At 40.4% G+C, this 12,884-nt stretch overlaps 1 protein-coding gene across 1 annotated transcript; it reads right to left on the bottom strand.

Annotated features, from left to right (window-relative positions):
* On the bottom strand, window positions 1-3,634 carry LOC104366788 (beta-microseminoprotein J1). The gene is made up of 4 exons (XM_009973773.2): window positions 3,621-3,634; window positions 2,191-2,296; window positions 858-963; window positions 1-130 (listed from the first exon to the last, which is right to left on the bottom strand). The coding sequence occupies exons 1-4, from the start codon at window positions 3,621-3,623 to the stop codon at window positions 1-3; spliced, it is 345 nt and encodes a 114-aa protein (XP_009972075.2). The 5' UTR covers window positions 3,624-3,634.
* Between the last annotated feature and the right edge of the window lie 9,250 nt (window positions 3,635-12,884).

The raw sequence follows: 12,884 nt of genomic DNA on the forward strand, positions 1-12,884 counted from the left end.
TTAGCCCACCCACTCACGGACTGGGCATTCTTTTGAGTGATCATCTTTCTCCACTATTTTATAAGTGCAGGTCTTCTTGTTGAAAATGCTTACACACTTCTGTTCATCATAGCCAGTTGGTGTTAAAAAGCTGTCATTGGGAGAAGAAAGACAAAGAGGTGATGAGACCAAGGAGTAAACATCTTCCATTTCAGTTGGTATCTACACTTTTAATATGAAGAAGTTATACTGAGGAGGTGTTCAGGAGCAAAAAAGGGAGCTCACAGAAAGCTCCCAGATCAAATGTTATTTAGCCTGCTGCTTAAGCAGGATGAGTGGAGAGTTGTAGTTTACTGATATGGTTTAAACCCAATGATGTTGTATTTATTTGCTATTCCAATATAATTGCTTTTTCTCTTCAGTCACAGTATGGAACTGTCTTGGTTTGGGCCCAAACCACGACAGGAACAAAAATTGCATGAGTGGTTGAATGTCACTATAGGAAAAATTGCAGGCAGGCCAGTGTATCTTGAGCTTCTTCTCAGAAAAAAAGAGGGTCAGTATGTGGCTTTGGGAAAATCTGGACTAGGAGCCATAGAAATTTCTTAAGTAACTATGTGTTCTCTCTTGAATCAGTATCTTGCCTGAAATCTTAACCCCAAAAAGAATTAAGTCCTCTCTTTTGTTAATCAGGAATCATTTGTTAAACATAAGCTATATTTGTCAGAGGAACTTTTTGCATGCTCAGTGATGATGGTGTTGGATTAATGCATAACTTTGTGATATGAAGTGAGAGAAGGGTCATAGCTATTTCTCAGGGGCCCCTGTGTGAAGGGAAATGGTTTGCCCTGTATCCTCCACTGCTGCCCTGAACTCACCTGGAGCAGCAGCTAATTCTGCCCTCAGAACAGGAGCAATCAAAGCAGTTATTGGTCCTCCAGCTGGAACCAAATTTATGCAGCTCTCCTTTTGAGTCACGGCAGCCTGAAAACATAGTGCACAAGCAGCCTTCAGCATCAGACCTATTGCACTAACAACGCTATTGCTTGTACAAAATGGGTGGGATTTTTGTTGGCTTTTTACATTAACATTACTGTCTGGAAAACATGGAGGTTCCCAAGCAGAGCAGGACTGCTACTATTCTAACACATGGAGAAAGGTATTCTGGGTTGCTCTGTTTCCTGTGGTTCTCGGCAGCATTGTGTTTCCTGGAGTAGCTCATCTTTAGGTTCAGGAATCTGAGCATGCAGCAGGAAGACTAGTTACAAACCTGGTAAGAATTAGGAAAATACTTTGACTTCCCCCCTCATTAACACCAACTACTATTGGCTCCTCATTCAGAGCAAGGCTAAATCTGCCTAGTAAACTTTTCCCTATCCTGAGCTGCAGGAAGAAAGCACGTGTTGGATATAAAGTTCCTGTCCAACAGTCACAGAATAGACTTCTTAAATAAGTGATCTAGAAATCAGGATTTTATGAGGACAGGACAAGACAGAGTGGAGGATTTGGGGGGGGGTTCTACGTTGTGTCTTTGCCTATAAATATGTTCTATTTCTTTGGCAATGATAACTTATTTTTCTATTTTGGGGCACTCAGTTTATTTTGCATACTGGCACACATCAGCCCTTCTTGTGTCCAAATAATTGCATATTTCTTTTTTTGAGCTCTTCTCTTCCTGAAGCTCCACTCATCTGTAGATTGATAGACTAGCTATGTTCAAGAAGAGCAGTCCCCGACTCATGGGAAGCAGTCATTCTTTTATTAAGAACTTACCTTGGGATAGGGAAACAACTAATGAGTAAATTGGTCGGTGTGTTGAACACTCTCCAATCTGTTTCCTGCTTTATACTGACTATACACACAGATAGACAAAGGCCCTTCTCCTCCCTTCTCTGTATTTCTAAATATGCTGCCATAGTGAAAACATGAATTATTACTTTGTGCAGATAGATAAACTAAGCCTATGATACTTCTCTGGGTGAAATTAATTTGTAATCTGACCTGTATGATACTCCTCAGATAAACTCTTCTTTTTTATAATGTATTATAAATTCTGTGCTCTCCATACCCCATTTTCCCTATATTTTCTAGTGGTTTCTCTCCACTGTTTCCACTTATTTCTAAATTGTGATAAATTGCACAGAACGGACAAATCAAATCAGGCAGTGCTTGTGGTGATGTCTGTCACGTTGAGGACAGTTGACTTCTTACCTGCAATGGCACTGCCAGATTCTAGATTCATTGGCTGAAGGAAGCAAAAAGCATTGGACAGTGGCAGGCTAACAGCAAGAACAAGAAGTCGGGCCAAGATGATTTTCTGAACAAGAAAGCAGAACTCTTATGAATATTCAAGTAGCTATTAAAGTGTCTTGCTAATAAATAGTACCATTAAATACAGGAAAATGCATTGTGGTTTCAAAACAAAATCCAATTGTCTTTTGCAGGTCAGACACTTTAACATGCAATCAGGAATACTGAACCACTGAGAAGAAGTAGAGAACGAGCATCATGTCGGATCTTTCCAAGTCTTTCCAAGCTGTTAAAATCAAGCATTGCCTGATACAGGACTGGTAGACCAGATACTGTCTGTGAAAGGAGTGTGTTCTACTCCTTTCCCCTCCCATTCACTCTTCTTGTCCTTATTTTCTCCATAGGATTGGTTACTGACTATCTCTGCTACTAAGCTCACTCGTAGCTGTAAAAACTTCTTTGTTGGAATCTGAAGAATCTACTGGATGTTTCATCCTAATATTGAAGGAATAGGAACAAGCTGATGAACTTTAGCTGAAATAGAACACTCAAGACTTGGCACTGCTTTGAGCAGGAGGTTGGACCAAATGACTTGAAAGTTTCCATTCCAAACTAGATAATTCTATATTCTGTCACCTTTGTCAGCAGATTTTTCTGAAAGTTCAGCTTAAATTCCTCAGCTAGTATCATACCTTTCAATATTAATTTGAAATGTTTGAAGGGATTTCATTGGGGATATGAAGGAAATAAGTGCCAGAACTCTAGGATGGAATTAGCTGTGATGAATTTAAAATCTTGGTAAGAGAGGAAAGGTAAACCAGGAATAAACAACAACATATACATAAACATACACATATTGTATATATGTGTGTTCATTTTGAACAGAGTAAAACTGATGACTTATAAAAAGTCATACCTGAGAGATGAGAGGAGGAAAAGCTAGCATTTTATTTTGCAGAATAGAGGTTAAAACCCAAAAAACAGCAACAGAGATGCAAATTAGTAAAATTCAAGATAACATTTTTGAGTTTAACTAAATGTTCAGATGTTATCCAGACTTTTCACAAAAATGAAGGCCAGCTCAAGGTTTAGACACAACAGAGCTGCTTTCTGCCAGAAAAGAGATTATCTCCAAGCATTACGTATAAAGGGAAGCAGGTTATAATAAAAAGCCTTAGCTGGAGTCCTATTAGACATCTCCTGCCATATATTTTACCTGAGATTCTTACCTGCCTGTGTCTATCTGTCTGACATTTGCTCCCAAAACACAGAATTTATACTTTCTCCAAGTTGCTTAGATCTCTCAGTACTGAGATAAATCCAACAGAACCTCCTTTAAAATCTATAGTAACATACCATGTTCTTATATAGTATAAGATGTAAGGACTCACCATTCTTGCAGAATTGTGAGGCTTCCAGTAAGAAGACAGCCTCATATTCTCAGAGAATTTATATAGAGAGGGAAATTATGATACCAATCCTTGAGCAAACTGAACATGCATGAATAACTCCAATGAGGTTTCTGCAAAATGACCTCATGGGGTGGATGTTATTAAAACAAGCCAACTATATACAGGAAGCTTTGGTTCTAAAAGGCACTGAAGAAATAGGTGTGGCTTTTGTGCCACACCAGATCTGGAAGGCAGTTCTGAGAAGTACATCAAAAGGAATTTCAAACCTGGAAGAAATATTTAGCACTTGCCCTGAGAAACCCATTAGAGACACTGTGGTTGTCACTCACAACAGAATTTGCATGCTTGGTTTGAACCATCTAGGTTTTAAAAGAGAGGATTTTTGACCAAATATTCAACTTTCTTGTTCATCAGCTGAAGATGAAAGAAGATTCTTGAGGAAATGGAATGGTGGTTGGAAGGGTTGCCTGTAAAGCAGAGTTTCTGTGGAGAGTGGCTGGCAACTGTAGGCCCTTAGAAAAGGGTCCTAGATAACCATTTTCTTACTTGTTCAGTTTTTCATCATGTAGAAGACCCATATGCTCAAGTCCTCTGTGAAAAAATAGGCATTGTATATTTTCTTCCTTAATCATTGTAGCCAGAGAGAAATGGTCCCTTTTCTGCAGAGGCTGTACACTACTTACAGGGACACCTTAGCTGACTTTCAACTCAGTAGATTGGGTAAATCAGTTTTTCTTCAGTTACCAGACCTTTCTTCAGGGTAGCAGAAAAGAGCTGAAGTGCTTACAGTTGTTCATAGGTTTGATAAAACTGCCCACAGTCAGCCTATCACTAATAAGTTAGATTTGGCAATGCTGATGTATGCACTGCCCTGAAACAGATGATTAACACCACAGCCACATGGCTGATGCCCAGGACTCCCAATCACCAGTAAACCAACAGAACATGCCAGCCCATGAGTATAGGCACTAGAAATTTCTTTACTGACACCGACAGAGCCCGCATATTCCCTTTGAATCTCTCACAAATATGTATGAAGCCTATGTATAACAGCATCATTATGGTTTGGGTTACTGTCAGTGTTTCAGAGGAGATATTTCAGAGCATGTGCATTTTTCTATTAGAGCAGGGAAAAGGGACTTTGTTATCCTACTAAGTAACGCACCCTGATACTAGCCCAAAGCTGCCTTTTATGTTGGTTGCAGTGAAAATGGGGAGAGGTCACACTCTCCCTTCCAGTATCCTGTTCCTAAGCTGCCTGACCTAACTGATTTACATTTGTGGCATGGCTAAGGATGGGCCCTAGCCTTGCATGCCTGCTCTTAGTAACATTTATGTGCTGAGAGCAACAATTTCACTTTGGCTGGCAGTACTGTGGGAAGTACCACAGAGTCCTGTTCAAGGTATTGTCTTCTTTAGGTCCTCAAAAGTAATCTGTAGCAAGTATTCCATAATAATTTACAAAAAAAGAACCATGAAATTGATCCTTGATTCTGTTGATATTACCAAGCTATTGAACTTTTTTCTTCTTGCATGTTGTGGAGTTTGCATGCAATATTTTGCTTGACAGGCACCCTGCAGCAGCTCTTGTATGTGAACAAAAGTCACCAGACACATAGCAATTTGTGATGCTGGTATACTGGAGTGAAACTGGTGGAATTTGTTACAGCCTGCTTGTTTGGTGCTGAGTGACAGAGAACGTGTTCCTCGCTCAGTTACAAAAAAAGAAGAATCAAACCAATGCGCCTGTGTGTCTTCTCTCAACTTTTCCAGAAATCAGTGACTGCCCAGCTATTCCAATTGCAGAACACTCCTTGTTTTCTAGGTGCATGCTACGCCAGGTATGGAGAGAAGTTCTTGTAAGCAGCTTTCTTTGGAATGCATCAGGGAGCGACCTGCCTAAGCCTGGGCAGTTTCTAGGGACAGTGAAGAAGCTCTTTGCGTCATCTGTGAACTCAGGGGACCCTAACAACATGCTGTGGTGTTGAAATCACTCACAGCAACAAACTCTATGTAGATAGTCCATCATAAGGTCATTTGTGGCCCATATTATGTTGCATTTCTTCTTCATTTGTTCATGTACAGGATGATAGGTACCTTTCTTGTGTGAGGAACAGGTATCTCCAGCAGACATTGCTCTGTTGAAATCTTGTCTTCCCAACCAGTTTATTTATTGCTAAAAACATTCTAAGTATATCAATGCTCTGCCCAATTCTGTGCCCTCTTTCCACTTATGCTGATGAATAGAGTATCCTGTTTCTTCCTAAGGTGGGGGAAAATCTTGGGGACTTTCCTAAAGATTTACCTCACTATTTTACTTAGTCATTCTTCAGATGGGATTTCTGGTTACATCTCACTGATGACCACAAAGATAATGAGAGTAATGCAAGATTATCAGTCTTGTTTTTTCTGTATCTTTCAGTGCTATGCAATCAACAGAGAAAGATACAGCATTATTTCAGAGCAGTAATGTTATTTTTAAAAAACAATAAACTAAATAATATCTATGAAAAGCATTATTTTATGAACAACTTAAATCTATAAGAGATGCACTAGAATGAAAGCAGTCCAGGAACCTTTTTTCTTAATCCATTGTTTCAGTACTCCTCTCACATTCTTGAGAGGGATCAGCTTTCTGCAGGAAAGAGTAAGTGCAGGACTCCTTATAGAAGACAGTCATGTATCCAGTCATTAAAACCAGTAGGTTGACTACCACCGCCATTGAGAGGGGGAAAGCAAGAGGAAGCATGAGGCTTATCAGTTCACATATCATAAGTAAACACAACTTTACAAATAAATTCATCTTGACTTTAAACAAAGCTGTGTATAATGTACATTGGTGTTTTATAATTGTTAAACAAAGTCTGCCACATTTGCATGTGAGAAAGGACAACTGTTTTAAGGAAAAACATAAGCAAACAGCACTAAAATATACAGTGCACTGTTGACACAGAAACATATTGTAAATGTGGTAGAAGAAAGTTTTATCATGGTGGGAACAATTTTGTTAACTCTGAGGTTCATATATCCACAAACCTCAAAGCCTGTGCCCTCGGATCTCCCTTGGCATAGGAATTAGTAAATAATTATATTAATTTTACAGGTAAGGGGCACAGATGGTGTGAGTAACTTGTCCCAGGTAACACATGGCATAGCAGAAATTTGAACTGAGGTCTCAATTCAAGATGGGAGGCTCAAGCTGGAGACAACAATGTAATTTGTCCCCTGATCTGAACACCCCTGTCTCTTTCCATATGTAGCAGAGTCCCCACACTTGTGCCAAATTTCAGTTTTAATTCAATGCAATTTCAGTGGGCTGCAAAACAATTCATTTTTTTCCCCACTTAGTTTTGTGGGTAAGCAAAGATCCCTCTGGTTAAGGCACAAGTGCATTGTTTTTAAAACATGATAATTCCTCGGCTAGTCTGGAAAATCATATCAGGTCATGATCCCCAGATGAAGGATCAATGCTAAGAAAGGGACACAGAGACAGACAAGATCTAAGGAACCAAACACAAATGCCAGGCTGTGTAGGAGACCTCCATCTCTGCAGTGTGAGTAGCACTGAGGAAGATAACCACAGATATTATAGCAGCGAAGATAAAAGTCCAGAGGCAATAAAACAAAACAGATAAGGAGTGACAGAGCTAGCTAAAAAGAGATCCCAAATTTATAGCAAATGCAGTATTTCCTACACTTCTAACTTTCAACTCAAGCCACATTGTAACAAAAAGATCTTAAAAATCTTCAACGGATCAGAAAATGACAGGAAAGGTTATTCCAGAAACACAATACTGACTCTGAACACAGCTTGTTATCCTGATGCTGAAGCTGATTAAGCAAATTAAGATCATAAGTCTGTGAGAAAGTAAAGAATTTTTGATGGAGGTGTGACTTAAGGAGTTAGCTATAGAAAGGTTGGCTGGTGGGAGTATTGCTGTAATTCTTGCTACTGGTGCCTCTGGCTTTGTGGAACCTACATGGTACAATAGTGGACCCTGCTCTGGCCACACTGGCATTGAAAGCACACCTTTAGTCCTCCAGGTGGCACCAATTTGATATAGTCTTAAGCCTTTAACACAACCTGCACATTCATGCACAAAATAAAAGGGGGCTTCGTTTCAGTTTTATAATGTCAGTTACTTAGTTCAGCGACCTCTGGGCTTTTTTGGGGGGGAAAGCTCAGTTAATTCTGTGTATACCCCACCTACACTGTATTTCAGCTCTATTTGGAGAGCATGAGCTTGTTTCCATTTTCTAAACATGTTAGTCACTAATTCCATGAAGATGAAACACAGTGGTTAGATATTATTGCTGCATGGATTTAGAACAAACTGACGTGAGGAAGGCAGCCACAGAATGCTTCAGCCAAATCCATGGGATATCCTGAATATCTTTTATCTTTTTTCTTCTCTGCTGTTTTCCACTGTCATGTATAAAATCCTGCTTCCACCCATTTATTTTACAATACCCTGCCTGTCTGTTCCTGTTGGGCAGCAATTAGAAGGTCAGCAATTAGAACAAAATAACATCAAGAGGGCTGTTGTGTCTCTCATCTCTAGCAGGTTTCACCAGAATTGTGCCTGGGCTGTTTAGTTTGTAATACCACTATGCATTCCATAATGGTGTCAAGAATGAAGCCCAGGAAACACTGCTGTAAAAACCCCACAATGTCTGGGACTACTTCTTGAAAGTATTTTAGCAGTTTCTGAGAACATACTAGTGCTAGGAGAATTGCTTTTGCCCTCTGAGAAAGTAAACAGGAATCACAGCACCTGAAAGGGTAGAACATTTAACAGTCTTAATGTAATTTTTTTCACAAAATGACAGCTAGCATTTTATTTTTGTTATTCCTTCAAATGTGAAATGTATTGCAGCTCAAATGCATGTATCATATTGCCATGGCTCTCTGATCACATACATGTCAACAGATTGACTCCAAATGCTAAGAAATCTTAAGAATCTGAAATTTGGACTTATCATGATAACAATGTGTTGTTTGTTAGGAGCTCATGTATGGCCTCTCTGGTGTTTCCTGCAAGAGGAATATAAAGGGCAAAAACTTATTCTTCGGTGTCTTACCAGGCAAATCAAACACAAAAATATTTCAGGTTTGGAGAGGTTCTGTTGGGATTTCTGAGGAAGTTACTGCAATTTGACTAGTAATCAACAAGCAGTTTCATTGCTGTGAAGGACAGAAAGCTGAACCAGTACATTTCAATGTTTCTGCCCTGCACATTCCCCTCATCTTTAGTGGTACACAAATAATGAAAAGGATTCAAAACAGACAGTGAATGATATAGCGCCCTGATTTCCTGCAGCTGGATCATCTCATGAATGCAAAAAAAAAAAAAAAAATTTACATGTGGCAATTCTGTTAAGCATTTTGCCTCTCAGTAGGCAGGCTTTCTGGTTTATAGCAAGAGATTCAAGATTCCTGAGATTCACTGCTAAAATAGTTGTATTTAGGGGGAAAAAAAATAGTTTCAGTAGTGCCAGCTGCTCTGGCAATAGAAAACTCAACACAATTGCATATTGAAACTAAAAGCTCTCTTTTTTTAAAACATTGGAAGGAATTTATGGGTTTCAGTGAAACCAGACTATTCTCTGGAGCCTCTAGATCAGTTCTCTCTACACTTCCTTGGCCTGGTAAACTCACCAGAATTTATTTTCTTGCTTCTCTGGTGTCAGCTCTTGTTTGTGCTGGGTCTGTTCAGATTCTGCTTCAAGTATGTGTGGTGGAGTAGGTGCTCTTGCAGTGAAAAATGGGCTTCCTCATTCACGGATAACTTCTGGAAGGATATGCTAATCATATTGCTCAAATGTGCTGGTTCTTCCCAGTCCCATAATGTTAAAGAATTTATTAAGTGTGAGATCCAAAGCCTATGCTAGACTTCCTGTGTCATTCACTCATAATTTTACTGGTGCTGTCAGCAAATCAGAAACCTTCTTGCATTGAGAAAGTTGTCTTCATCTGTCAGAAAATTGGCACCTAGATTCTACAGAAACTCTTGGGACTCTAGAATGTAATAAGGCTCTGAATTATGAATAAATAAAGGTCCAGATAAGGTAATAAGTAGAATGAAATTCTATGTAATTTAGCAGTGAAATAATTATCTGTAAATCACTTAAAATATGAAGTCTTACTGAGGAAGTACTAATATTAAGAACATGAATGTGACCTTATGAGATTTTCATACATTTTAGAAGAAAAACGTAGTCTTAATTTGTAAAACTCTGGTAGATAAAAACTTGGAATACTGAAATAATTTCAGTGTCACATGGCACAGTTCCAGACTACAACAAACTGAATGTTAATATTGATGTGTGCACTTCTCAGTAGTTCAAATTAAAAAAATAATCTGTGAGGAACCTCCAAGTCACTTTTGTTAGCCATGAAAATGTTTATTTTTAAAGCTAGGATTAAAAAAAAAAAAAAAAAAGAAACCTGATTTTTCTCAAGAAACAGTTGTGTGAGTTATTTAGGTAGGAAGTTAGGATCTCCATGCTCAAAATATTACTTCCTCTAAGAAGCTGCAGCTGTTTGTTCTGTAAGCAATAACATTCCTTCAAGTACAAGCTGAGGCTGTGTTCTGTGTAATTTTGACATGAGTTGGCAGAAAAGGGGAAAAGTCATTCAGGACAAGTTTCAAAACTGTACCTCTCCTGCAGGATTCGAAAACTCTTTGGAGAAGACTTACCTTAGAACCTTAAGGAACATGAGAACATTCATTTCCACATGCTGCTGTTTAGAGGAATGACATGATTAAATCAGTGAATGGAAGTCAGATTTTAAAAAGGCATAGGCAAATGCTTATACTAGAAAAAAACTGAACTGACTCTAATTCTGGCCCCTTACATTTTTTCAGCTTTGCAGGAATCAGTTGTACAGAAACACAGAGTTACTGACTGATATCCAGCCTGCAGGGTAAAGAACTTTAAAAGGCTAAGTATGTAATACCAGTGCTTGCAAAATGCTTGGATTTTTTTCCCAAAAGGAGCTATCTTAAGTGAAGCTGTAAGAAAGTTTAAAAGTGTTCATAGACAAATTACCAAAAACAGAGCCAGAGAAAACATACCAGGATAAATCCTTCTGATTTTACTGATGGCTCACAGAACTTGAGATGGATTGTCTTGAGAAACAAGTACCCCTGCTGAATAAATATAGGCTGACAATTGATTTTCAGCCAAGTGAGTATCCCAGATCTAAGAATTTTCAGCTGTGTGTAACCTCATACTTTTACAAGACAACAAACTTATCATGATTATAGAGCATCACTAAACAGTCCACTTGTCCTGGAAGACGTGTTTCTTTTCCAACCATACAACAGCTAACTAGAGACTGTTGTCATTTTTTAATACCCAATTCTGGAGCAAAGAGGCCATATAGAAGTAGCATTTTATAAGGTATTGTTGCCTGGTCTCCTATATGTGGGCAGATTTATGGTATTACCAATTGCCAGGGAGGGACATTCCATGCTGAAGCCCATCACTGACCAGACTTCTCTCCCCAGGGAATATGGGGAATTTTTATACTGAAGAGACAGAAGGCATCTGACTTTTATTAGTACCTCAAGCTCTGCTACCATGAGGAAGCATGTTTCCAGGGGCTTATCTAGACCTCTTTTTCAGTTTGGGCAAGAACCACTAATGCAGCACAGTGTGTGCAGACCGTCAGGAGTGGGGCTTGGAGGAGGACTGTCCTGGGTTTGAGTGGTGGGGTTTTTTGGTAGCAGGGGAGGGAGCTATAGGGGCGGCTCCCTGTGAGAAGCTTCTTGAAGCTCCCCCAGCTCCAAGTCAGCTCCACCTCTGCTCAAAAACTGAGCCAATCAGCTGTGCCTCTGCGATAACATATTTAAGAAGGGATGTGGTGACGAGCAGTGGGAGTTGTGAGGAGGAGTTGCGGCAGCTGCGTGAACACCAAGGTCAGTGGAAGAACGGAGGAAGAAAGGAGGAGGGAGGTGTGCCGGAGCAGAGACCCCCCTGTATCCTGTGGTGAGATGGCAGGGCAGCCCCCCCCCCGCCACCCATGAAGTTCTACAGTGGAGCAAACATTGATTTACGGCCTGTGTTTTTTCACCTGGATGATGAAGGTGATTGTGCCCTAAGAAGGCCGGGGTCTTGTGGGAAAAGGTAGAGTGCTGCTGTAATTCAGTGCTGGGAGGATTGCAGAATGCGGGAGTGACTCACACCCGAGCATCTAGGGAAGGGCTGCAGCCCGTGGGAGGGAATCCAGTTAGAGAAAGTTAGCGACTCACAATGGAGCAGTGTGGGGAACGCTGTGTCTCATGGGAGGGACTCACGTCGGAGAAAGTTTGTGGAGGACTGTCTCCTGTGAGAGGGGGACCACGATGGAGCAGGGGGAAGAAGTTCCAGAAGCTCCCCCCACCGAAGATGGAAGAACCAGCAGCACTGACTGCACCCCCCCTTCCCTGTCCCTGCACCATTGGGGGGAGGAGGTAGAGATATCGGGAGCAGAGCTGAGCCCAGGAAGAAGGGAGGGGTGGGGGGAAGGTGTTCTCAAGATGTGGCAATGCTTCTCACTGTCCTACTCTGTTACATGCTGTTAGTGTCTGTAAGAAATATATGTTCTTTTTTCCTTCCCCTAACGAGTCTGCCTTTTGCTCGTGACCATAAAGGGTGATTTTTTCACCCATCCCAGTCCTATCTCAAACCCCAAGCCTGGCTCTCTGTCCCTTCTTATTGCCAGAAGAGAAGGGAGAGAGAGTGACTGCGTGGTGGTTGGCTGCCAACCAGGCTCAAACTACAACAAAGACACCTGGCAGCAGGTCAGAGTGGCCAGTGGAGAGGAACAGCCGCTGCTGTTGGGTAATAACATTGCTGAAAAGAAGGTGGATTAAAAAAAAAAAAAAAAAAAAGGAGAAAAAAGATGATAATCTTCCATCCTCACTGTTTTTTCAGAGTTCACAGGTGTTAGCAGCAAAGGTCTTGCCAAAACTCCTGCAGCTCTTCAAGTGTGCCCTGTGCACCCTGAGTATGAGCCATTGTATAACATGTCCCAAACAGTGCATCCCTTCCAAATGATAATGGATTTTGACACCTGGTGGGCTAAAAATATCTGCTCTGACCCTTGGCTAGTACAGAACCTGCAAAGCATGAGAGCATCTTGTGCCAGGGTGCTGATGCATGAAATGTCAGAGTAGTGAGGTGAATACATTGATTTCTAAAAGAAGGTGACATTGACCCATTTTATTACATAAAAAGAAGCAGCATTATGAAGTG

This window comes from Tyto alba, unplaced genomic scaffold (genome assembly GCF_018691265.1).
Source record: "Tyto alba isolate M040663 unplaced genomic scaffold, T.alba_DEE_v4.0 Super-Scaffold_1, whole genome shotgun sequence".
NCBI classification, from domain to species: Eukaryota; Metazoa; Chordata; class Aves; order Strigiformes; family Tytonidae; genus Tyto; species Tyto alba.